Source organism: Papio anubis, chromosome 14, assembly GCF_008728515.1.
Source record: "Papio anubis isolate 15944 chromosome 14, Panubis1.0, whole genome shotgun sequence".
Classification (NCBI taxonomy): Eukaryota; Metazoa; Chordata; class Mammalia; order Primates; family Cercopithecidae; genus Papio; species Papio anubis.
Window position 1 is genome coordinate 69,120,222 of NC_044989.1, and position 24,023 is coordinate 69,144,244.

A 24,023-nucleotide genomic window follows, 5' to 3' on the forward strand; every position below is an offset into this window, starting at 1 on the left:
ACCACACTCAGCTAATTTTTGTATATTTAGTAAAGATGGAGTTTCACCTTGTTTTGGCCAGGCTGGCCTCGAACTCCCGACCTTAGGCGATCCACCCGCCTCGGCTTCCCAAAGTGCTGGGATTATAGGCATGAGCCACTGTGCCCAGCCGTGTTTAAAGTTACTATCCAAAATCATAGATCCTAGAACGTGAGGGCATTTTTAAGACAGTATAGAGTCTCATTTGAGGCCACTGGGCAAATCAGAAATGTGTTCTTACTATTTGTAAGTTAGGGATGTTGGTCTTAAAGGGACAAACGACCTGTCCCATGGGTCCGCTCCTTTGCCACAGCACATTGCCACTTGGAAAGAACCTCTAACATGGCTTGACTAGATGGTCATGCCTCCCAAATACTGTGAAGTCACTAAGACATGTTGCTGCCACCTCTTTCTAGCCCTTTGTGAAATTATCTATGGCCTTTTCCACCCAGAGCCTGCTCCCTTCCCACCACCTTCATCACTACCAACCCGAAGGAGATGGAATCCTTTCTTGTCAAATTACAGCACTAGCCTTGAAACTCATCTCCACATGTTCACCCCCACCTTCTTACAAAATGTTTTCAACAGAGTGGCCAGAGTGAGCCCGTTAAACCTGTCATATCAAGATTCCTCTCAGTTCAGCATTCTCCAATAGCTTCCTTTCTCACTCAGAGTAAAAGTCAAAGCCTTATAATGATCTTATAGTGCACAGTCTGCCCGCCGCCCCCACTCCCGCATTTCCCCTCTGACCTTGTTTTCTAGAACCCTCTTTTATGCTCATTTCACTCTAGCTTCACCAGCCCCCTCAAACATCCTACCCGTGTTCCTGCCTTCAGGTCCTTGCACTTGCTGTTTCCTTTGCCTGGAATCCTCTTTCCCCAGGCAGCTGCATGGCTTGGTCCCTTACTGTCTTCAAGTCTTTGCTCAAACATCACCTCAGTAAGCCTTCCTCTATCATTCTGTTTAACACTGAATCCCTTCCTTACCCCTCAGTTCTGCCTTGCTTTGCTCCTTGGCACATACCCTCTTCTAATGTGCTAAATATTTTACTCGTTTGTTTTGTTCCTAGCTAGACTCCCCTCACTGGAAGGAGAGCTTCAATCTACTTGGCAGGAATTGTTTTTCTCCTTTTTTGTACAGTACCGTATACCAGAATCTAAACAGTGCTCAATAGAGGTTTATTAATCTAATAGGTGAAAGAATGACGTCATTTTCCCATAGCAGCACTATGTTCTGCTCCCTCAGTAGGCTCTCCTCTGTTAGATGATGATCAACTTATCTGAGAAGTTATTCAGTAAATGGGTTGTACCCTCTAGAATTATACTATCTTTCTCCAAGTATGTCAGTGGTGAGTCTTGGTGAAGCTCTTTATGGTACAAAGACCCCCCTTGGAGAATCTGATGAAAGCTATAGAAACTCTCCCCAGAAAAATACCTAGACACAAACAATTTTGCTTTTGACAGCAAAATATTTTCAGACATCTGTAGCCCATCTGTACACCCTAGGGAATGAATCCCAATTTTAAATTTTAGAAGTTACTCTGGTGACAGTTGTGCAGAGCTGATACCTCTTCTGGCTTGCATCCCCTTTTGGGCTTCTTTTCTCCCTTGACTGGAGAGATGGTCTACATGGTCTTCGTGGCATTCCCAACTTCTTCCTCAGGGCTTCTCCTGCCTGTAGCTGGCTCTGAGTGTTCCTCTCACCTTAGAGGGCAGCACGCTGGTGTTTCAGCCTTTTTCTTATCAGTGGACTAATTTCTTGCCACCCTTTCCTAAGGGCTTGTGACTTCTGAAAACTCATTCTCAGCTTACTCTTGCCCATTTCCTCCAAACTACTCCCTCCTTTTAGTAAGACAGGCATGCCTTCTCTGGATCTCCACACTGAAACCTGGTCCTTGTCCCATCTCCAGGGAGCAAGGAGTCCAAATTGCAAATCGTCACTCTGTCCAGACCTGCTTTTGTCCTGTTCCTCCGGAGATGAGTCATCTGAGGTTTTGCTCAGGCTATTGCTGAGCCAGGAAACAATGCATTACATTTTCTCCTTTACCCAACCCAATTTTAAGGTCCTGAAACAGGTCCTGTGTTTTTCAAATTATTATTATTAGTATAAATTTATGGAGTACAGGTGCAATTTTGTTACATGCATAGATTGTGTAGTAGTGGCCAGGTCTTTTAGGGTACCCATCAACCAGATAACTCATATTGTACCTATTAAGTAATTTCTCATCATACACCCTCTTCCATCCTCTCATCCTTCTGAGTTTCTGTTGTCCGTAATTCCATACTCTATGTCTGTGTGTACACGTTACTCAGCTCCCACTTATAAGTCAGAACGTGTGATATCTGTCTTCTTGTGTCTGCCTTGTTTCACTTAAAAATGACTTCTAGTTCCATTGATGTTACTGCAAAAGACATGATTTCATTCTTTGAAATGTCATATTTACTATTACTTGGCTGAACAGTAAGTATTCCATTGTGTATATATACCATATTTTCTTTATCCAATCATCTGTTGATGGACAGTTAGGTTGATTCCATATCTTTGCTATTGTAATAATCATGTGAGAAACATACAAGTGAAGGCATCTTTTTGTTATAATGATTTTCTTTCCTTAGGGTATATATCCAGTAGTGGGATTGCTGGATCAAATGATAGTTTTATTTTTAGTTTTCTGAGAAATCTCCATACTGTTTTCCATAGAGGTTGAACTAATTTACATTCCCACCAACAGTGTATATGTTCCCTTTTCTCTGCATCTTGACTGACATCTGTTATTTTTTTACTTTTTGATAATTGCCATTCAGACTGGTGTAAGATGCTACCTCATTGTGGGTTTTATTTGCATTTCTCTGATGATTATTAATGTTGAGGATTTTTTCATATGCATGTTGGCCATTTGTATGTCTTCTTTTGCAAAATGTCTGCTCATGTCCTTCACCCACTTTTTAATGGGATTATTTGGTTTTATTATTGTTGAGTTATTTGAGCTCCTTGTAAATTCTAGATATTAGTCCTTTATCATATGCATACTTTGCAGTTATTTTCTCCCATTTAGTAGATTGTCTGTTCACTCTGTTGATTCTTTTGCTGTACAGAAGCTTTTTAGCTTAATTAAGTCCTATCTGTCTATTTTTATTTTTGTGGCCTGTGCTTTTGAGGCCTTAGTCATGAATTCTTTGCCTAGACCAATGTCCAGAAGAGTTTTCCCTTGGTTTTATTCTAGCATTTTTATAGTTTCAGATCTTACATTTAAGTTTTTCATCATCTTGAATTTATTTTTGTATATGGTGAGAGACAGGGCTCCAGTTTCAGTCTTCAGCGTTTGGCAATCAGATTTTCCCGGCACCACTTATTGAAAAGGATGTCTTTTCTCCAGGGTGTGTTCTTATAGACTTTGTCAAAGATCAGTTGACTATACATATGTGGCTTTACTTCAGGGTTCTCTGTTCTGTTCCATTGATCTATGTGTCTGTTTTTATACCAGTGACATGCTGTTTTGGTTACCACAACCTTGTAGTATAATTTGAAGTCAAGTTATATGATGCCTCCAGCCTTGTTCTTTTTGCTTAGGGTTGCTTTGGCTATTTGAGCCCTTTTTTGGTTAAATATAAATTTTAGAATTTTTTTTCTAGTTCTGTGAAGAAATGGCATTGGTATTTTGATAGGAATTGCATTGAATCTGTAGATTGCTTTGGGTAGTATGATTATTTTAATGATATTGATTTTTCCAATGCATGAGCATGGAATTTTTTTATTTGTTTGTGTCATTTACAATTTCTTTTGTTAGTATTTTGCAGTTTTCCTTGTAGAGATCTTTCATCTCCTTGGTTAAATATATTCCTAGGTATTTTATTTTTTATAGCTATTGTAAATCAGAATGCCTTCTAGATTTTGTTTTCAGCTAGATCATTATTGCTGTATAGAAATGCTACTGATTTTTGTATGTTGATTTTGTATCCTGAAACTTTACTGAATGCATTTATCAAATCTAAGAGTTTTTTGGTGGAGTCTTTAGGTTTTTCTAGATATAAGATCACATCATCAGCAAGTAGGGATAATTTTACCTCCTCTTTTTCAATCTGGTTGCCTCTTATTCCTTTCTCTTGCCTAATTACTCTGGGTAGCACTTGCAGTACTCTATTGAGTAGGAATGGTGAAAGTTGGCATCCCTCTTTTGTTCCAGTTCTTAGAGGGAATACTTTCGACTTTCTCCCATTTAGTATGATGTTGGCTGTGCATTTGTTGCATGTGACCTATATTATTTTGAGGCATGTTCCTCCGATGCCTAGTTTGTTGAGAGTTTTTATTCTGAACAGATGCTGAATTTTATCATATGCTTTCTCTGTGTCTGTTGAGATGATCATATGGTTTTTACCTTAATTCTGTTTGTGTGATGTATCATTTATTGATTTGTGTATATTGAATCGTATACATATAGACTTTGTCAAAGATTCCTGATATAAAACTTATTTGATCATGGTGTATTATTTTTTTGATGTGCTGTTGGATTTGGTTTGTTAGTATTTTGTTGAGGATTTTTGATCCTATATTCATCAGGGATATTGGTCTGTAGTTTTCTTTTTGGTTGTTCTTATGTCCTTGTCTGGTTTTGGTATCAGATTGATAATGACCCTGTAGAGTGAGTTAGGGAGAATTCTCTCCTTCTTGGTTTTTTGGAACAGTTTCAGGAGGGTTGGTATTAGATTGTCTTTGTATGTTTGGTAGAATTCAACTGTAAATCCATCTGGTTCTGGGTTTTTCTTTTTTGGAAGATTTATTATTACTGATTCGATCTCACTACTCATTGTTGGTCTCTTCAGACTTTCTATTTCTTCCTGCTTCGATCTTGGGAAGTATATGTTTCTAGGAATTTATTCATTTCCTTTAGGTTTTCTAGTTTGTGGGCATCTGGTTGCTAATAATAATCTCTGATGATCTTTTGTATTTCGATGGTATTAGTTGTAATGTCTCCTTTTTCATTTCTGATTTTGTTTGTTTGGATCTCTTTTTTTCTTGGTTAGTCTAACTAGAAGTTTAACAATTTTGTTTATCTTTTTGAAAAGCCAACTTTTCATTTTGTTGATCCCTTGTATTGTTTCTTTGGTTTCTATTTCATTTAGTTCTGCTCTGATCTTTGTTATTTCTTTTCTTCTGCTAATTTTGAGTTTGGTCTGTTGTTGTTTAGTTTCTAGTTTCTTGAGATTTGAAATTAGGTTGTTAATTTGTACTCTTTCTACTTTTTGATGTAGGCATTTAATGCTATTAGCATCCCTCTTTGCACTGCTTTTGCTGTAGCTTACAGGTTTTGGTATGTTTTTGTATTTTCATTTGTTTAAAAAATTTTTAGATTTCTATCTTAATTTCTTCATTGACCCAATGATCATTCGGTAGCATGTTGTTTAGCTTCCATGTATTTGTATAGTTTTCGAAGTTCCTCTTGGTATTGATTTCTAGTTTTATTCCACTGTGGTCTGAGAAGATTCTTGATTTCAGTTTTTAAAAATTTGCCAAGACTTGTTTTGTGGCCTGACATATGGCCTGTTTTGGAGAATGTTCCCTGTGTTGTTGAGAAGAATGTATATTTTGCAATTGTTGTATAGAATGTTCTGTAAATGTCTATTTGTCCCATTTGGTGTAAAGTCTAATTTAAGACTTTTTAATTGACTTTCAGTCTAGATGATCTGGGTAATGCTGAGAATGGGGTGTTGAGTCCCCACTATTATTGTGTTGCTGTCAATCTGTTTTTCAGTTTTAGGTCAGTAATACTTGTTGCATGCATCTGGGTGCTCCAGTGTTGAGTGCATATGTATTTAGAATTGTTATATCAGTTGGTTTATGTAGTTGCAAATGACTCACTTTGTTCATTCATTTTAATTCTTTTTTCTTATTTTTGCCTGGCTGAGTTATTTAAAAATACTTGTATTCGAGTTCAGAAATTCTGCCTTTTGCTTGGTCTAGTCTACTGTTGTAGCTTTTGAATGTTTTCTGTAATTCCTTCCATAAATGTATTTTTGTTCCAGAATTCCTGTTTAGATTTTTAAAAAGGTATCTATCTTCTTGGTAAATGTATCATTCATATCCTGAATTGATTTTCTGATTCCTTCGTATTGATTTTAGATTTCTCATGCATCTAATTAGGCTTCCTTAAAATCAATATTTTGAATTCTTTATCTGGCATTTTGAGTTTTTTTGGTTAGGAGCTATTGCTAGAGAATTATTGTTTTCCTTTGAGGGTGTTGTATTACATTGCTTTTTCGTGCTTCCTGCCTTGTTACACTGATTTCTGCACATCTGAAGCAATAGTCACTTCCTCTTATTTTTGAATTTACATTCATTATGGGGTGGGGACATTTTTTCTTGAAGATGTGACTATGATGTTGGTTGGGTAGGGCCGTTTGGCTTTGCTTCTTAGTGTGTGCAGTGGTGAAGATGCTGTATGATTTCCTTGGTCATAAATAGCCTTAGTGGTATCTGGATTCCTTAGTGTGTTAGGATGCAGTTATTGGTTACTTTTTCAGGTTTCAGTGGTAGCAGTGGTGGGCCAAGTGTGTTTCCTTGTGACCTCAGGCAGCATATGCTGGCACCTGTACTGGCAGTTCCAGGCAGGCCGATTTTTGGGCCTGTGGGTGGGTTTTTTTGGATGCTGATTGTAGTAGTGGTATACAGGGCAGGTGAGTGGGCTTTTGACCTTTTGGGCAGTGAGGATGATGGGGGCAGTGGGCGTAGCAGTGGTCATGAAGTGTTCTTCTAGTTCTCAAGCTCCGTGCTTTTGTGTTAGCAGTTGTTTCAATGGGCTGCGTGGGCCAGCCTCCAGGCTAGTAGATAGTGTTTGCAGGTAAGAACCAGTTGTGGGGGTAGCATGGAGATTTATGCCTGACCTCTGTTCCCCAGGAGAGGTATTGGGGTAACCCAGGTGGTAGTTGGGTGGTGGAACATCCAGGAGCCTGGATCCCACACTCTGTCTTAGAGTAGGGGACAAAGTTGGGCAGAACTGGACCAAGCAAGCTTGTACTCAGGCCCTCCAATGGCATATGCATGCACCAGCCTTGATTAGGGGGTAGAGGAAGTCCTTAGGCCCCTTGTGAAATGCTTGGTGAGGGGCAACCTTTGCTGTCCTAAAGTCTTAGGATAGGGAGGATAGGGCTGTCCCAGTGGCCACTGTTTGGCCCACAGGAATGAGACTTGCGTTCGTCTCACACCCTAGTCCCAGCAGAGTTCCCTCCTCCATCCTGGCTATGGCAGCCACCTTGGCCACCCAGTCAGTCCTGGCAGGCTGCATCTAGTCCACAACTCAGCCCTAGGCCATAGGCGATGCCACTCAGCAAGCCTCCACAACAACTCTCCTTTTGCTTAGGACCTGGGATGGTGGTGTGCCCAGTTCCAATGCCAGTGACTGGAGCCCACTCCACACTTGCTTCTCAGAACTGGCTGCAGGGGTTCATCCCCCACTCAAGCCCCAGTCCTGCAAGCACCACCCACGTTCCCCCATGCACAGTCTGTAAGAGCTCGGATCCAGAATGTTGTCCCACAGCAGTCAGTTAGGTTTCAAAAAGGGTGTAGGACATTCCCTGGAGCAGTTCCTCATCATAGTCTTCTTGCCACTCCCTAAGTTAGATTCGTGGTGTGGGAGGGTCAAGGTGTTCTCCTACGGCCTGGATTGTATAATTCCCCAGTGGGAAAGTGGACAGCAGAAAGGCACTCACTCACCCTTTCCCATTTGGGGGATTCACTCCCCTTTCCCAGCTGGCCTCAGCCACACAGCCTTCCTGTTTCCTTCTTCCTGGATTTCAAAGCTTCCTCTCACTTTTTTGCTGAACTCCCAAGTTCCTTCTTGAACACTGCATTTAAATGAGTGTGGAGTCAGATGAGTCCGTGATTCCTGGCCCATGAATGAATGGAGAATAAACACTGGGTTGGCAGCATGAGACAGCACACTAGCTTGGTTCCTCTAAGTGGATGAGATTACTGGAAATGCTCGTAGTCAGCCATCTTGAAAAAGAAGATCTCGTGTTTTAAGCATCATTGCGTGTTTGCCAACAGGAGGTATACGGTATGTAAATATTGAATTGTTATGTACCTTGGATTTCTTTTCTCCTTTCATTCTTTTAAGTTCTCTGCACCCTTCCGAGCATGATTTCACAATCCATAGCACAATTTAGCCTGGAGGGGTGTGCAGTCATTGTTATTCCACGTGTTCTGGTCTTTCTCACCAGCTACATTCGATATTAAAAGAGATGATATTTACTTATTTCCATGAATTCCCTCATCTCCCCTGCCCCCAGCTCCTAACAACAGACAGATACTTATTTTTTCATTTGGTCAACAACTCTTTCTTTAATATGTGCCATGTCCCCAGATCTATGCTAACACTGGGGCACGACCGTGAGAAAGAGAGAGAGAGAGGAGAGAAAAAAAGCCAAAATCTTTTCTCTCAAGGAGCTCACAAACTAGGAGAAGACACAGCAATTACTTTTAAAGAGCCAAGGGAAAACATAGTTACAACTGTGAAAAGAGCCATGTGGGAAAAACACATGACGCCATATGGGGAAAAAATATCTTTGTCAAGTAGGTCAGGGAAGGCTTCCTTGAAATAGTGATGATTAAGCTTAACTCTGTAAGGCCAGCAGAAGCTAACTAGACAGAGAAGGGGGAAGCAGAATGGTGTCTTCGTCACAGGGAATAGCATGTGCAAAGGTCCTGTGACAGAAAGAAGAACAGGCTCTGGAGTAAGGGGAGGGTAATAAAAGCGGAGATCGCTTTGTTAAGGATGTTTGTCTTCATCCTAACAGCTAATAGGTAGTCACTGGGGCTTTCAAGCAAGAAGGTGAAAACAATCAGATTCTATTTAAAAGATCATTCTAGTTGCTGTATGGAAAATGGATTGGGCTGGAGGTGGCAGATCAGAATGAAAGCAGGAGACCAGATATGAAACTCAAGCCATTGTCCAGGCAGAAAGGACAGATGGTGGGTTGGACACTGGTGGTGGCAGTGGAGATGCAGAAAAGCACACAGGTTTGTACAATGTTTTGGAGGTAACATTGCCAGGATGTGGGAGTGAATATGACATGCAGACAGAATGTGGAGTCAGACGAGTCTGCGATTCCTGGCCTATGAATGAATGGAGAATAAACACTGGGTTGGCAGCATGAGACAGCCCCAGGGCCCTTCCTGACAACCTTGACCGTTTCCCCATAATGCTGAGAGCCCATTTGCCTTCTCCTGGGCATGTCTGATAGGGTTGCTGCACTATTTACTATATGTACTCATCAGGAGGACAAAATCATCTCAGTCTACCCAACAACCAACCTTCAAGATCATTATCTCTGAAGGCCCCCACGGAGCCATGTGCAACTCTGAAAGCATTTCCAGGGAATGGTGGGCTGGCTTCATAAACGCTAAGTGAAATTCTGTGTTTCTGCCAGACACTTTGATATATGGAACAATGCTGGTAAGGGTTCCTGCATGGGATTTTTTTTAACCCGCCTTGGAGGTATCCCCTGAATGGCAGTTGACAATTAGCTGCTAAGTAAAAGGAGGCACTTATTTTTATTGCGGGCCTTGACAGCTTTATGTTCACTGTTTAAAAGCTGGAGAGTCCTGTGTGTAAAGGTGAGTGGGGAGGGGAAGTGCGGGGGAAAGGAGGGCCGGGAGGGCTGGGGCAGGTGCGGACAGATCCCATGGTTTCCTTTTTGGAGTCAGAACTGAGCAGTATTTGCAAGCATGTGGTGATCTGGAAGTGAGAGAAGAGGGTTCTTCCAGTCTGGGGAGGAGGGAAGGCCTGAGGCTGGCTCCTTAGAGGCGTGAGTCTTCGGCCCGCCATGCCTCACATCCCCAGGATGCCGCGGTGGGAACTGGGCTGTGGCTTTCCTGCCCTGGCACTGCTTGTTTGCTGGGATTTCAGGAGGAAAACCCCCAAGCTCCGAAAGAAAGGTATTTCTTTTTTATTTTGTGATTCACTTGTTCCACTAAAAGACTCATTTCCCAGAGCCTCTTCCCTCTCCTGTCAGGGGTGGGGAGCGCTTCTGGAACTGAGCCCCTGGGAAGCAGGTATGGGAGGGCAGGTGCAGTGTGTATGGGGGTGGGGTACTCTCCTGCAGGCCTGGGTTGGGCTAGAGGCAGGGTGGGGAGGGGCTTTTGTCTTGATCCTAGGAGTGTTTGAGTGATGACAAAGGAGGACCAAGGTGGGGAGGGAGGTGACAGTTGCTCTTTCTATTTCCACTTTCCCAAACCAACCCAGTTTCCTGGAGTTTTCCAGCAAATCTAAGGAAGGGGTTGAGGGGTAAGGGGTGGAAGATGGACTGTGGGAAGAGCCAGGGCAATTACTAGTGTGGTAGTAAGGTCTCACCCTTCTGTGATTGCTCAGGATGGGGTCCAAAATTTTAGGTCTGGGGACTGGAGACGAGGTGAACATGGTCTGAGGGGAGGTGGGGCTGGCATGGGCTGGCATAGTCTGGCATTAGAGGACTCCCCTTGAGACTTTATGATCTCTGAACTTTTATTCCATTAGCTTTAAACTTTAAAAGGAATTAAAGCCCTGAATATAGAATCACAGGGTAAATATGACCTCAGAAAAATTCCTGATTCAAATCTCAGTTTTCTTATCTGTAAAATGGAACAGTAATACTTACTTTGTAGAGTTCTCATGAGGACTAAATGAGATAGCACATGTGAAAGTATCAGGGATCGGTTCTCAGCATAAAATTAATGTAATTAATTATATTGGTTAATAGTTATAATTATCATATACATATAATTACATTATGGTAATTATATTACATACAATTATTATAATAAATTCATGAACATTTATACCTATTAAGATGGAACTGCTCTGCTAATGGCCAAAAGGGTGACAATTAGGACCCAGAGGTCAGACATTGGTAGAACTCAGGACCAGGTCTTTGGAGTTCCAGGGATGTTTCTGACTCCAAACTCCTCATGTGATCTGAGATTAAGAGTGACAAAACCTGACCTAGCCAAGCTAAAAAAAAAAAAAAAAAAAGGATTTTTCTCTCATGTAAGAAGTGACACTGTTGGTCCTGATGTCTCCAGAGCATCCAGTGGTTGGTTCTTGTTGAGAGAATAGCTTTGACTGATTTCTAGGCTGCAGATGACAAGTTCAAAGTCTTCATCATATGGGTGATATTTAAAGTGGTGAGACTATGAGAAAGTGTGCAGATGAGGAAGCGAGGCCCTGGGACCCTCAAACATTTAGAGGACAGCAAGAAAAGGAAGAATCCTCAGAGGAGGCTAAAAGCATCTGATGAGACACATGGAGAACCAAGAGAGACTGGTGTACCAAAGGCCACGTGAGAAGGTGTCCCAAGAAGGAGGGGGTGACTTGCTGTGTCACATGCTGCTGATAGAGCAGTTAAGATGAAGACAGAGAATTTCACCTCAGATTTTAAAATGTAAAGGCCATTGGTCTCCTTGACAAGAGTAGGTTTGGGGAAGTACTGAGTGCAGAAAAGGGCCAGAGAATGGGAGGAATGTAGGCAGCAGGTAGTGACAGCTCTCTGAGGTCCATCATATACCAGGTTCTGAAAATAGATGCTGAGCCAGATAGACTGTCTGCCTTTGAGGGGTCCACAGTCCAGTGGAAGAGAGGGATGTTTAAAAGAATCATCATAAAATTACATGAGAAGTGATAACATCAAGAAACACACAGGGAGCTCTATGAGTAGAGGAAAGAGTGACCAGTTTTCTCTGAGAAGACATCCAAATTCAGAAGACTGGGTTTCCAGGTGGAGAGTAGGAGGAAGGGCATTCTCTTGAGAATTTTTAAAAGCAAAGACCATTTTTCATTCATCCTATCATACTCTTTAGCTATCAAAGAGCCTGGCCCACAGCAAATGCTCAGCCTACATTTGTTGAATGACTTTGTGAATTCTGGTGGAAGGAATTTGCAAGAAATGGAGTTGCAAAAGAAACCATTATAATGATATAGCCAACAGCAGTGAGAATAGGGAGCTTGTTTAAAGCATATTTAGAATGTACCATTCTAGGCTGGGTGCGGTGGCTCATGCCTGTAATCCCAGCACTTTGGGAAGCCGAGGTGGGTGGATCGCGACGTCAGGAAATTGAGACCTTCCTGGCTAACACAGTGAAACCCCGTCTGTATTAAAACTACAAAAAATCAGCTGAGCATGGTGGCAGGCGCCTGTAGTCCCAGCTACTCGGGAGGCTTAGGCAGGAGAATTGCTTGAACCCGGGAGAAGGAGGTTGCAGTGAGCTGAGATCACGCCAGTGCACTCCATCCTGGCAACAAAGCGAGACTCCATCTCAAAAAAAAAAAAGAAGAAGAAGAAGAAGAATGTACTAACCTATTTGGAGAGAGTGAAGAGTGTTGCAGATAATTCTAATGCTCACAATTTTGCTAATTGGATTAGTTAAGTTCAGGTACCTTGTATTAATGGCTTTGCATTTTCAGTGCCTAGGAGAGTACCTGGTGCTTGAGTGGTGGAATGAATGCTATTGCCTTTGAGGAAGGCTACAGGAGAAGCAGTGATTTAGGGATGGGATGATAGTGAGATTAGAGAAGATACTGGGAGAATTGCCATTAGTCATTGAACTTATGGTTATAGAGGAGAAAGAGAGAGAGAAAAAGAGAGAGAGAGAGAAAAGATGGAAATAGATATGATATAGCAACATCTATAAAGGTAAAATAAAACACATTTTTCTATGAGTATAATAGTAAAGAGAGGAAAGCAAATGTTGATCATTTGCATGAGAGCCGAGGTGGAGGATTATTCTTTCATAAATTATATCTATCTATCCATGTGTGTGTGTATATATATATACACACACATATATCCATATATACACATATGTATATTGTGTGTGTGTGTGTGTGTGTGTGTGTGTATATATATATATAGAGAGAGAGAGAGAGAGAGATCTGGACCAGATATGCAGATTAATAAGTTATAAGTTTATAGGTGATATCTAAATGTGTGAAATCATATGCACTTTCCTAAGGAGAATACTAGAGTGAGAAGAAAAGAAGCTTGAGTTGGAATCCCAGGAAATGATGCACCAAAGGAGCAAGTGGAAGATGGAGCACAGTCAAAGACACTGAAAGGAGTCATCAGTGACATGAGAATAGAACAAGAATGGTTGGATTTATTGCAATGTAGGGAGAAAGTATTGAAGAGGAAGGAGAAGTAACATCAGTCTTCCGAGAAGATCAGTAAGTAGGGTGTGGAATGAACATTAGGAGAGCACTAGAAATCTTAGTGAGCAGATTTAGTGAAGAAGTGCAGGCTAATGAAACAAGATTGTGATGGGTTGAGAGGCTGAGTAGTGAGTGATAAGTGAGGAAGTGGGGCAGACATCTCTCTAGAAGTAGACACAATTTTTTACAAGTATATGGTAAAGAGAAGGAAAGCAAATGTTGGTTGTTTGCATGCGAGCTGAGGTGGGAGATTATTCTTTCATAAATGGCAAAGACCTAGACTCACGTGGGATCTTTCAATTGAAAGAGAAAATTTTAAGATACAAAGAGAAAGAGTAAGTACTGGAAGAGGTGGAAAGAATGGAACCCACAGTTCAGGAAAGCATCATCCTAGATGAAAGATAGGGCCCTTTTCTTCCTGTGGGAGAAAACAGGAACACAGAGGAGAAAGGATGGGAAAGGCAGGGACTGGAGATGAGGGAGTTCACTCATAACCCTCCGTTTGGTAATGGAAGGAAAGAGGAGCCAAGATCACCTGTTGAGACAGAGAAGGGAGGGAATGGGTGGGGAGCTCAAGAGGAGTGGTGAAAATTTGGAACCAATGTCTTGCAGAGATTGGAAGGATAAATTTCCACAATGTGTTATGCGTGGTCTCTTGTAGCTCTCAATGGCCTGATGAAGGCATGCAGAGGGTAGTAGGAAGCAGCAGGGTGGGGATGTTGAAGAAAAAAAGTATGAGTGAGATTAATATCAAAAGGGCTGCATTTGAGGTGTGAGAGGAATAGAGGATGAAGGCAGGACAAGGCTGATAGACTGGGATGAGGAGAAAAGCTAGAGGACTAGACACACATTAAGGTGTAAGAAGGAGCTTGGCTCCAAATCACCTGCAAGGTGGAGCATCTGCTATAAGACCTCAGAAATGGAGCTTGAATCTGAAAGCTTTGACTTCTCTGTGCACATCCTTACACTGTGTTTGTGCTATCTTTCCCCATCAAGTCCAGTGGACCTCTGGAGCCTGAGTTTCAACTGCTGCAGGAGACATCTGCCTCTCCCATTGAAGGGCCCCTCTCTGGACCTCTCAAAGAGAACTTCCCAGATGCTATGTGGTCTGTTTTAAGTCAGATTATTTCAGTCATGTCCTATCAATTTGGTGAAAAGATGTGTCCAGCTCCTTTTACAGACAAATAGAAACCTAATTCCATATGGCTATTGAAATTTTCTAATTGTTTCTCACTACGTTTTGTGTGACCCCTCAAAGGCAGACAGTCCATCTGTTATGTTATTTTCATAACTGGATGGCAAACTCATTAAAAGCATGAACCAGGTCTTCCATGCCCCTTGTATGTACAACCCATTCCATGGAGCCTGGTGCTGGCACATGGCAGGGCACTCAATGCATGCTAGCGTGAAACTGAATTCATATACCAGGAGATTCCTATTAGTGTTTAAACTAAAGAAATGCCGAATAACCATTAGTCATGGAAAATACTTGCTTAAAGACACATTGATTCATTAAATCCTTCAGCAAAAGTCATTGACTGTCTACCTTTTGCCAGGGGTTATGCTAGACATTGGGGATGAAAACAGCCCTTCCTCCTATTCCCAGTAGTGGGGGGCTTACAATCATGCAGACGACACAGGTACATACAAATCATGATCACAGAGTATGGAAAGGATTGGGATATTCAAGAAGCAATCTGGTGCACAGAGTAGGATGTAGTCTCTCCATCTAGGTGTCAGTAAGGCATGGCAGATATGATGGTATTTGAGAGGGGCCAAGGAGGACAAAGAGAATTGGCGCCGCCAGGGAAGGGGGAGAGCAGACTGGACAGGGAGAAGAGACTGTTCAAGGACATGGAGACTGCAGAGCATTATGTTTTGGAAACGTCAGGGTGAGATGCCTCTCGGGGCATGGCAGGACATCAGGCCAGGAAAGCAGGTGGGTGCCAAGCCTTGAGGAATGCCAGCCTTGATTCTCAAACTTTAGCCACAGAAGTATTTAATCACAGTCTCACTGCAGTGCAATAAGTGAAACGAACAACAGCCAAGCAGATTTGGTGGTAGTGGGGAACACAGAGGCCCCCTATTCAGCTCCGTCTAGATTCCACTCTCTCCTCCCAACACCTGATGTGATGAAAGAGGAGGCCCTGACAAACTGCCAGGGCTTTACGTGTCTATTTGAAAAACATCACGGAGGCAATTGGGGGAGAAGCAGATGACTACTGAAAACCAAGAGAAGGGCACTCAAGCAGAGCGGTGCTCTAGAAAGGCAAGCAGCAGGAGGGTTTCGAACATGATAGAGAGAAGAGACTGCAGCAGTTACAGGTGAGAGAGGAGGCTGGCCTAGCCTGGGTAGTGGGTGGGAGCGGAAAAGAACATGCAAGTCAAGAGCCTGGTACAGCTCTATACAGGTGGAATCCACAGGAACTTGAGATGGGATGGAGAGGACCAACCTGAGAGAGAGAATCATGGGGAGAGTCAAGTGACTTTGCAAACGGATGTCCTAGCGATTGAAGTGCCGGGTGCAGCAGAGCCCTGATTATGGCAGAGGGAAAGCAGGACAGGACAGAAGCCACAGTCTGTCTTCTGAACCTCCGAGGCATGGAAGCCTGGTGGGAGAATGGGTAGGCAGTGGTGGTCCTGATTTGTAAACTCGTGTCCTCACACTGCTGGGGTGGGGAGACTGTGGAGCAAAGTTTCTCCACTCGGACAGAGCTGGGGTGGAACTGGCCCACACTTGCTTTGCTGGAGGCAGGGTAATTTGGGAAAATATTTTTGGAAAGCAATTTGCATACCATCAAGTTATAAAAATGTTCAAACCTCTTGACCCAGTAATTCTACACATGGGAATTTGTCCTGAGGAAATAGTTCAAAAGAATGAAACGCTTTTGTTCATGCATCCAAATGTTAATTAATTAGAAATTATGCATTGAACGGCATACATTCCAGGATCTCTGCCAGGTGAATGAACATGTCTGCTGTGGCAATGTTTATAATTAGGACATAGTAAACAACCTAAATTATTTTAAATTCCACAGTGGTTTAGTGCTATGAGACATCTATGTGATAGACTACAGTAGGCCCTCTTTATCCTTGGGGGATATGTTTCCAGACCGCAGTGGATGCCTGAGATCTCAGATAGTCCTGAGCCCTATATACGCTGTGTCTTTTCGGTCTTATAACTGAGACAACTACTAAGTATAACTGAGACAACTACTATGTGACTCCTGGGCAAGCAGTGTATGCAAAGTGGATACACTAAACAAAGAGATGATTCACATCTCAGGCTGGACTGAGCGGGACCGCGAGAAATTTCATCATGCTACTCAGAATGACGTGCAATTTAAAACTTATGAATTGTTTGTTTCTGGAATTTCGCATTTAATATTTTCAGACTGCAGTTGACTGTGGCTAAGGGGGGATGCCTTACTGTGTTATGCTTTACTACTCTCTGACGCAAGTGGACACAAAGCGGCCTGCTTGCTGCCGTGGTTAAGGCACATTGCTGGGAGTTCACTGCCTAGGCCTGAATCCCAACTGTGCCATGCTGTGAGCTGCTTGACCTTGGCAAGTGTCTAAGGATCAGTGTCTTTAACAGTAAGGTGAGTGTGACATTAATACCACCTCATAGAGTTGCTGTCAAGATTAAAGGACAAAAAGTGTGAAATTCCCAGCAAAAAGTATTCAGTAAAAGCCAGTCGTTATTTTAAATATGTAAGAAATGTGGGTCAATATAAAAAGACTGACAAAGACTGCCTCGAATTTACAGGCCCGTATTTATAGTTTCAGGAAATATTATGAGTGATTTGTCTCCCACATTTTGTCTAGTATCATTGCAATAAAACCTGTGAAGTCACAGGTGACACAGAAAGTCAAGAAATAGTTCATCCAAGGAAGCACAGAATGACGGGCTGGTTCTGTTTGCTCTGTCCTCAGCGGTGTTTGGCCAGCGCTTGGATGAGACTGTGGCCTATGAACAGAAATTCGGCCCCCATCTGGTGCCCATCCTGGTGGAGAAATGTGCAGAGTTCATCCTGGAGCATGGCCGGAATGAAGAGGGCATCTTCCGTCTGCCTGGGCAGGACAACCTGGTGAAGCAGCTGAGAGATGCCTTTGATGCTGGGGAGCGGCCCTCCTTTGACAGGTACATTGCCCTGCTGGCAGTGTCCCAGCTCTGCCCTCCCCTCTGCCTGGCTTGGCTGGGAGGGCCTCTCCATTCCAGTTGAGCTATGGGACTTGCATAGATACTTCTAAGAGCCCTGGCTTGCAACAGAGAGAGCCTTTGTTTTGCTCATGATTGGGATTTTGGGAGACTGGAGCACAGTTAGGAGAGTATGCAGATAGTTTATGTGACAGATCATGTGAACCAGAACTGGAATCCTGCTGGGCAGATTCAGGTGATGTTTAGGGCACAGGAGAAGGGGTCGTGCAGAGGAGGGGAGAAAGATGGGACCTAACCTGAGGCCCACCCTTCAGGACAGATGAGGAACATGGAAGAGTGGAGCTGGCTGTACAAACACTTGGTGTGGTGGAGAATGCACCAGATCCATATCCAAGGGCACCAGCGACTTTCGTTAGCATTCCAGAAGTGGCCATAACCAGGACTTCTTGTTAGTTTCCAAGATCACAGTACCACGTGATTCTGACTCAGTTCTGAGCCCTTTTGCAGGAGCATATCCTGATATCTTGGCAGCCTGGCGTGCCTAAGTCTTCTGTGTGGAGGTCTCCCAGCCCTGTTTGGGGCATATGAGGCATAGTGACATTTCCTCTCACCACCCGCTTCCTCCCTACCTTCTCCAGTCACTCAGCTGAGGTTTCCTTCTCTGCCACACTCAGCTAGTAAAATCCCCACCTGATGTTGTGCAGTCTCTTACCCAGTTGCCTGCGTGAACTTGTCCTGCTGGCATAAGTTTGACTGCTATTTCCAAATTAGGAGCCCATAAACCAAGGTTTAGTAAGATGGGCCTGAACTCTATCCAGTTTCCAAAAACGAAAGTTGCCAAGCTTATTTTGGACAATGGGGTTGGGTTGATTCTGAGAAAATTGTGAAGCCCTAAGTGTCATCTTGTGTAGAAGCTCCCTCACCCCTCACTCTAATCACCAACGCTGCCTGTTTTTCCTCCAAAGCTTCTCTGGGATCTATTTGTTTCTCTCCACGCTTATGGCCACGGTTGTAGTTTGGACAACCACAGGGGTGTCTTTCCTACCCTTAATAAGTAATAAGCTAATTTCCCACAGGTGCTATATTTTAGCACCCTAGGAAGCAAGAGATGGGGTTCTTATTGGAACAATACCCCATTATGGGCATCAAACACGGGGACTTTCAGCAGCACCATCAACTGCGTTTTGATATCAGGTGCTTGTTCCATTGTGCTCACCACCTTTATATTCAGTTTCTTTTTATGTTTTTGGTTAGCCTTGGCCTGGTGAAAGATACAGGGGGGTTGTTGCTAGAAAAATGCCATACAATGTGCCAAAAGGAATAGAGGTGATTGCTAGGATTTGCCATATAACTGCCTTAGGCTGTAGCCTATGCACTATAGAGTAGGCGTGGGTGTTGGTGTGGGAATTTTTGATTATTTTGAAATATTTGGGACTGGAAGGAGGAAAATTACCTTACCTTGTGACATCTCCACACCTAGAAGTGAGGGGTAGAGTTTACACATCCAGAAATAGGAAGAGTCATTGGGGGCTTTTCAGGGGCTTCGCAGGGGCAACTCTTAGGTCCACAAAACCCTTGAGAGGACAAGTCTGATTTGAAAGGTGTGACTGGCTCTTATTTGATTCTTATTATTTAGTTACATTTGAGCATATTTAGGAGAGACCAGGTCTTCTCTCTCCTATTCCACTCATGATTCTGAAAACCCTCTTTTTCCCCTTTTCCTGCCCTCTCTCCACCCCCTTTTATACTCCCCCACTTCTCATTCCATGGTGTGTTTTGGTGTTGAGGGCTGTGCCCTGCAAGGGACAGAGCATAGAATGCCAGATGCATAGGACAGGGAAAGGAGGGGAGGGCTTACAGGGATCAGCCTGACTTTGGAATCATAGAATTGACAAAGCCAGTAACTCAAGAGAGGTCAACAAAACTGGCAAATTAACTCTGAAGTGAAAGGGACCAGTGTTAGATGATTTCCTGAGAGTGAATCTGGCCTGGGAGTGGGAGAGGAAGAGACCAACCTTGAGACAGTGTTAACCTGAATTGTGTGTGGGAGTTCAGCAGAGGGGCAGTGTGAAAGCGGGTGGAAAGAGGGCAGGAAAGGGGGAAAGGGAGGGTTTTCAGAGTCACGAGCAGACCAGGAGAGAGAAGCTACGGTTGTAACTTTTTCTGCCTCCTATAAAAGGAATTGTAGGAGTCAGTGGGTGGAAGAAGGGGTATTTGGAGAGCAAGGAGCCCCCTCCTGGTGTCCCCAACTTCACGGCTATGGGAACTCACCCAGATCCTCTGCATTGGTTATGTGCTGGGTTCCACCCCAAGATGCCCCCATTACCTCACTAGAATGAAGGTGAGCAAAGGATCTGTTTGGTGAGACTAGTGCAGGTCTATCTGGTCTCCTTAGACACAAAAATGTGAACTTTAAAATCTCCTTGCCAAGTTTCTACCAGGATGGACACTGCCTAGCTACAAAGCCAACACATTTCTCACCCCTATGTGTCTGTGAGAAATGCACCTACAGACATGCCACATTACAAGCATCAATGCCTCCAGGGAAGGGCTGGCAGAACCATCTGAGGAGTCTTGGGTAATCCCTAGTGTATCAGTTGTTGAACCCAGAAGCCACCTGGCTCCTGACCTACTCTTAGCCCTTGATTTAAAAAAAAAAAAAAGAATAATTTAAGGGTGTTCTGTTGGGTTAGAGGAACAGCAAACTCCGAAAAAATAATGTTACAAATTTAGACCATAAAATAGACGTCTGAGTTAGCCCTAGTACAATGGGGTGCTCACAGTAAAACAAAAATTTATAGAAATAATTGTATAAGTTCCATGGTGTTGAGTGCTAAAAAGGAAACTCAATACTATGAAAACTTAGAACAGGGGCTTTTCACATGGTCTGGTGTATTTAGGGAGGTCCCCAAGAAAATGACATTTAAGCTGAGACCCAATAAACAAGAATGAGGAGTTAGCTAGGCCCGGCAGTGGGCATGGCTTGTCAGATTTATTTTTGGTGAAATGAACTGGGAAGCTTTCTGTAAGTTTCAGTGTTGTAAGATGATTTATATAGCTAATTGTGTTCTTTTATTATTACTTTGAAGTATCCATGCTGTAGCTATATTTATAACCACTTTCTCTTTTCTAATGATGGATGTTTTTGCTGTCTAAATTTCTCCTGATTAAACTGTCTAGGTGTCTTTTTTATTGTTGTTGTCTCTCTTCAAAAGATTCAGTTTCTTTTTTTTTTTTTTTTTTTTCCGAGATCAAGTCTCACTTTGTCACCCAGGCTAGAGTGCAGTGGTGTGATCTTGGCTCACTGCAACCTCCGCCTCCTTGGTTCAAGTTATTCTCCTGCCTTAGCCTCCTGAGTAGCTGGGATTACAGGCACCTGCCACCAGGCCCAGCCAATTTTTGTATTTTTAGTAGAGACAGCGTTTTGCCATGTTGGCCAGGCTGGTCTTGAACTCCCGACCTCAAGTGATCCACCCACCTCAGCCTCCCAAAGTGCTGAGACTACAGACGTAAGTCACTGTTCCCAGCCAGGATCCAGTTTCTTGACTTACCATTTATGCTGTTTTTTCCATTTCAAACTCTGTTTTCTTCACTCATTCCGTTGGTGTGTTTTGGTGTTCAGGGCTGTGCCCTAGAGTGGGCAGAGCATAGAATCTGGAGGCATAGGGCAGTGAAAGGAGGGGAGGGGCTTACAAGCATCAGCGTGACTTTAGGAGAATAGGTTTGAAGGGATTTGGAAGACTGGTTGGATGGGGGTGAAGGAGAGGTCCCAATCAAATGGGAGTCCCAGGATGCTGATAGAGACAAATGGATGGACTGCAGTGTAGGGACTTGAGGAGGATGCAACCTTTGGACTTTGGGAGAATTCTGCTCCTGCAAATTGTCAGCTGACTGTCTCGCTGCCACTTTCTCAAGAACTTCTCATAACATATTTTGACAAAAGTACTTTTCCTAGCCTGGCTTTGCGTCAGGTATTTTGGGCAGTGACTCAGCAGGGAAGGATTCTCCAGAATCCCCATGTTAAATGAACGGTTCCTACTCCAGATTTCCTGAGGTCAGCCATGGAGCATAGAGCAGACTCTGTGCCAGCCCGTGTTCTCCTATTGAGGTACAGTTCACAGGCTGCAAAGAGGGGAGCCTTTTCAGAAGACAGCTCCACAAACTGGCTGTCAAAACCAAAATAAAATGCACACAGAGCACCAAGACAGAGCTTTACAATCAAGCCCAGTATTCTTGCTTCTGTTGCCTCAGATGCCTCCCTTCTCCTCCTCTTGTCCAGATCCACCCCTCCCCTCCCTCCTAGGACCAGGAGACATGTCCTCCAGCCTATTCTATATTTCTCATCACTGAAATCAAGGACATTCCAAAGTTATTCTGGACCTCTTGCCACATCACAGCTTTTCACAATGCTACCGAGGCTGCTACCTAAGAATGCCAGGTTTTATCAATATGAAATAAACAAACATTTCTTCAATAATCCACTTCAGGAATATGGTAGCGAATCTTATTTTCTCTTGCAGCACTGCAGAATCAATGCAACCGCCTTGTAAGCCAGGGGTCAACAAACTTTTCTTAATGGGCCACATATTAAATATTTAGGCTTTGCAGGCCAGATGGCCTTTACCGCAACTATAATACTCTGCTCAGTACATAAATGAACAAGTGTGGTGGTGTTATTCTATAATTTTACTTACGGATGCTGACATCTGAATTTCCTACAATTTTTACATCATGACACACTCTTCTTCTTGTGAGTGTTTTTTTCCCCCAGCTATTTAAAAATGTAAAAATAATTCTTAGCTCCCAGGCTGTACAAACAGAGGTAGTGGGACAGATTTGGCTCCTGGCCCATGACTTACTAAGCCCTCCTGTAAATGGAGAAGCCGAACTGAAGAGCCATGCCTCTTTCAGTCAGTCAGGCCCATGGCGAGGCCTCCTCTCCTCATGCTCCAGGCTGACACACAGGCTGCCTGCCTCATACCCTAACTCCTCACTGCCTTTCAGAGCTCATCTGAGGTACTCTTTCATCTGAGAAGTCATCTATGTGTTCCCATCTCTGCCTTGGGTGTTCGTTTCCCACACTTCCATAGGATCCTGAGTCTTGGGCTTCCCATATCATGGCATTAACCACACAGTATTGTAAGGACCTTATAATGCTTGAGTCTCCACAGCTTTGTGACTCGATGGGGCCAGGGCTCCATCCCTGGACTGGATGGCTACTGATGTCTTTGGGATTGGCGACTGAAATCCCAGTGCTTGACAAGTATCTTGCAGTATCTTGCACCTAATAGATTTTCTCAATGCTTATTGATTGAGTGAATTATTGAGCAAATACGTGAGTGAACCTCAGAACTATTTTAAGCACTCTGGAAGTTTAAAGAGATGAATGGACCAAGGATATAAAGGAGTTAACATAAGCAATATTAGAGACTAATTAGACAATGCTAATTGAGAGGCACTAAAATGGCTTGAAGAAAGAAGAAAGCAATAAAGATGAAAATCATTAAGGAAGGTTTGGTAAAAATGTAGACCTTGAACTTACCTTTGAGGTAGTTGGGTGGAAGAGATGGAGGAACATGTATTCAGCATTGTTGTTCCAGAAGGGTGAATTAGCAACGATGTTTTGGTCTGATTCTTCTTTATCAGACTCTACTCCTCTGCAAAATTTCCCTTTGTAATTTATGGTTCTAGTCACTGAATCATCAGGATGGAAGTGACGAACATCCTAAAGTTTTTCTTTCAAAGAGGTTTCAAAGAGCATTGCTTCTTTTCTTCCAGAGACACAGATGTGCACACTGTGGCTTCCCTGCTAAAGCTCTACCTACGAGACCTCCCAGAGCCCGTGGTTCCCTGGAGCCAGTACGAAGGGTTCCTGCTCTGTGGACAGCTCACGAATGCGGACGAGGCAAAGGTTTGCATCTTAGAGTTAGTTGTCCTGCTTTAGAAGAAAGTGATTGGTTTTCTGGACACTATTCCAGTAGACAACAGTGGGTCAAGGGGCCCATACTTTGGTAAGATAGTCAAAATGCAACTTCCTCAGCAACAAAAGGCATATGAACTCAATCATGATGACTGGCAAACCACAGCCTTCATGAGATGTAATAATCCAGTAAAGAATTGGACCATAATCAAATACTGCTGGGTCACATTAAAAGTAGGGAGAAAAGGAGGATACATCGGAGGAGGGTTTTAAGCCCGATGACCTTGCTGAGACTTGCTGGGACACAACGACAGGCTGGAAGGCAGGTGCGAGGTCACATAGTTCAAGCTCCACAGCAACTTGAGTGTCAGGTGTGGTCATCCAAGGAATGCATGTCCCAGGGAGAAGAAGGATAGGGAAGGTTTTTTGATTGTTGTTCTTTTTAGCCATAGCTGCCTGTAGGGTCTGTAACCACCATCTGCAATATGCTTGTGAGAGTGCACAAGTTCACCAGCAGGATTTTTGATCCTGTGTAAGTTATTTCTAGAGAGGCCTTGTAGTCAACAGGGATCACACTGTATTCATGTTATTGTAATCAACCAACCAACCAAAGAAACTGATGAAAGCCAACCAACAACAATAAACCTCGATGATTTTTAAACAAGATTTTCAAATCCAAGTGATCCATGAAGAAGTTTATGTTTATATCAATGACTATGTTAAAAGCCCTCTCTGGCAAAGTGGTGCAC

The 24,023-nt window shown here is 43.2% G+C and overlaps 1 protein-coding gene across 5 annotated transcripts in view; it reads left to right on the forward strand.

The window, feature by feature from the left end:
• The window catches only part of ARHGAP25 (Rho GTPase activating protein 25), a 93,828-nt gene that overhangs the window by 54,534 nt on the left and 15,271 nt on the right, over positions 1-24,023 (forward strand). For 4 of the 5 annotated variants that reach the window (XM_031655242.1, XM_021924898.2, XM_031655241.1 and 1 more), the window contains 2 exons: positions 17,129-17,336; positions 23,133-23,265. In XM_031655242.1, the coding sequence (XP_031511102.1) occupies positions 17,129-17,336; positions 23,133-23,265 (341 nt within the window). Of the gene's footprint in view, positions 1-13,775; positions 14,299-17,128; positions 17,337-23,132; positions 23,266-24,023 lie in introns of those variants that run through there. The other variant, XM_031655244.1, reaches the window with a different exon arrangement.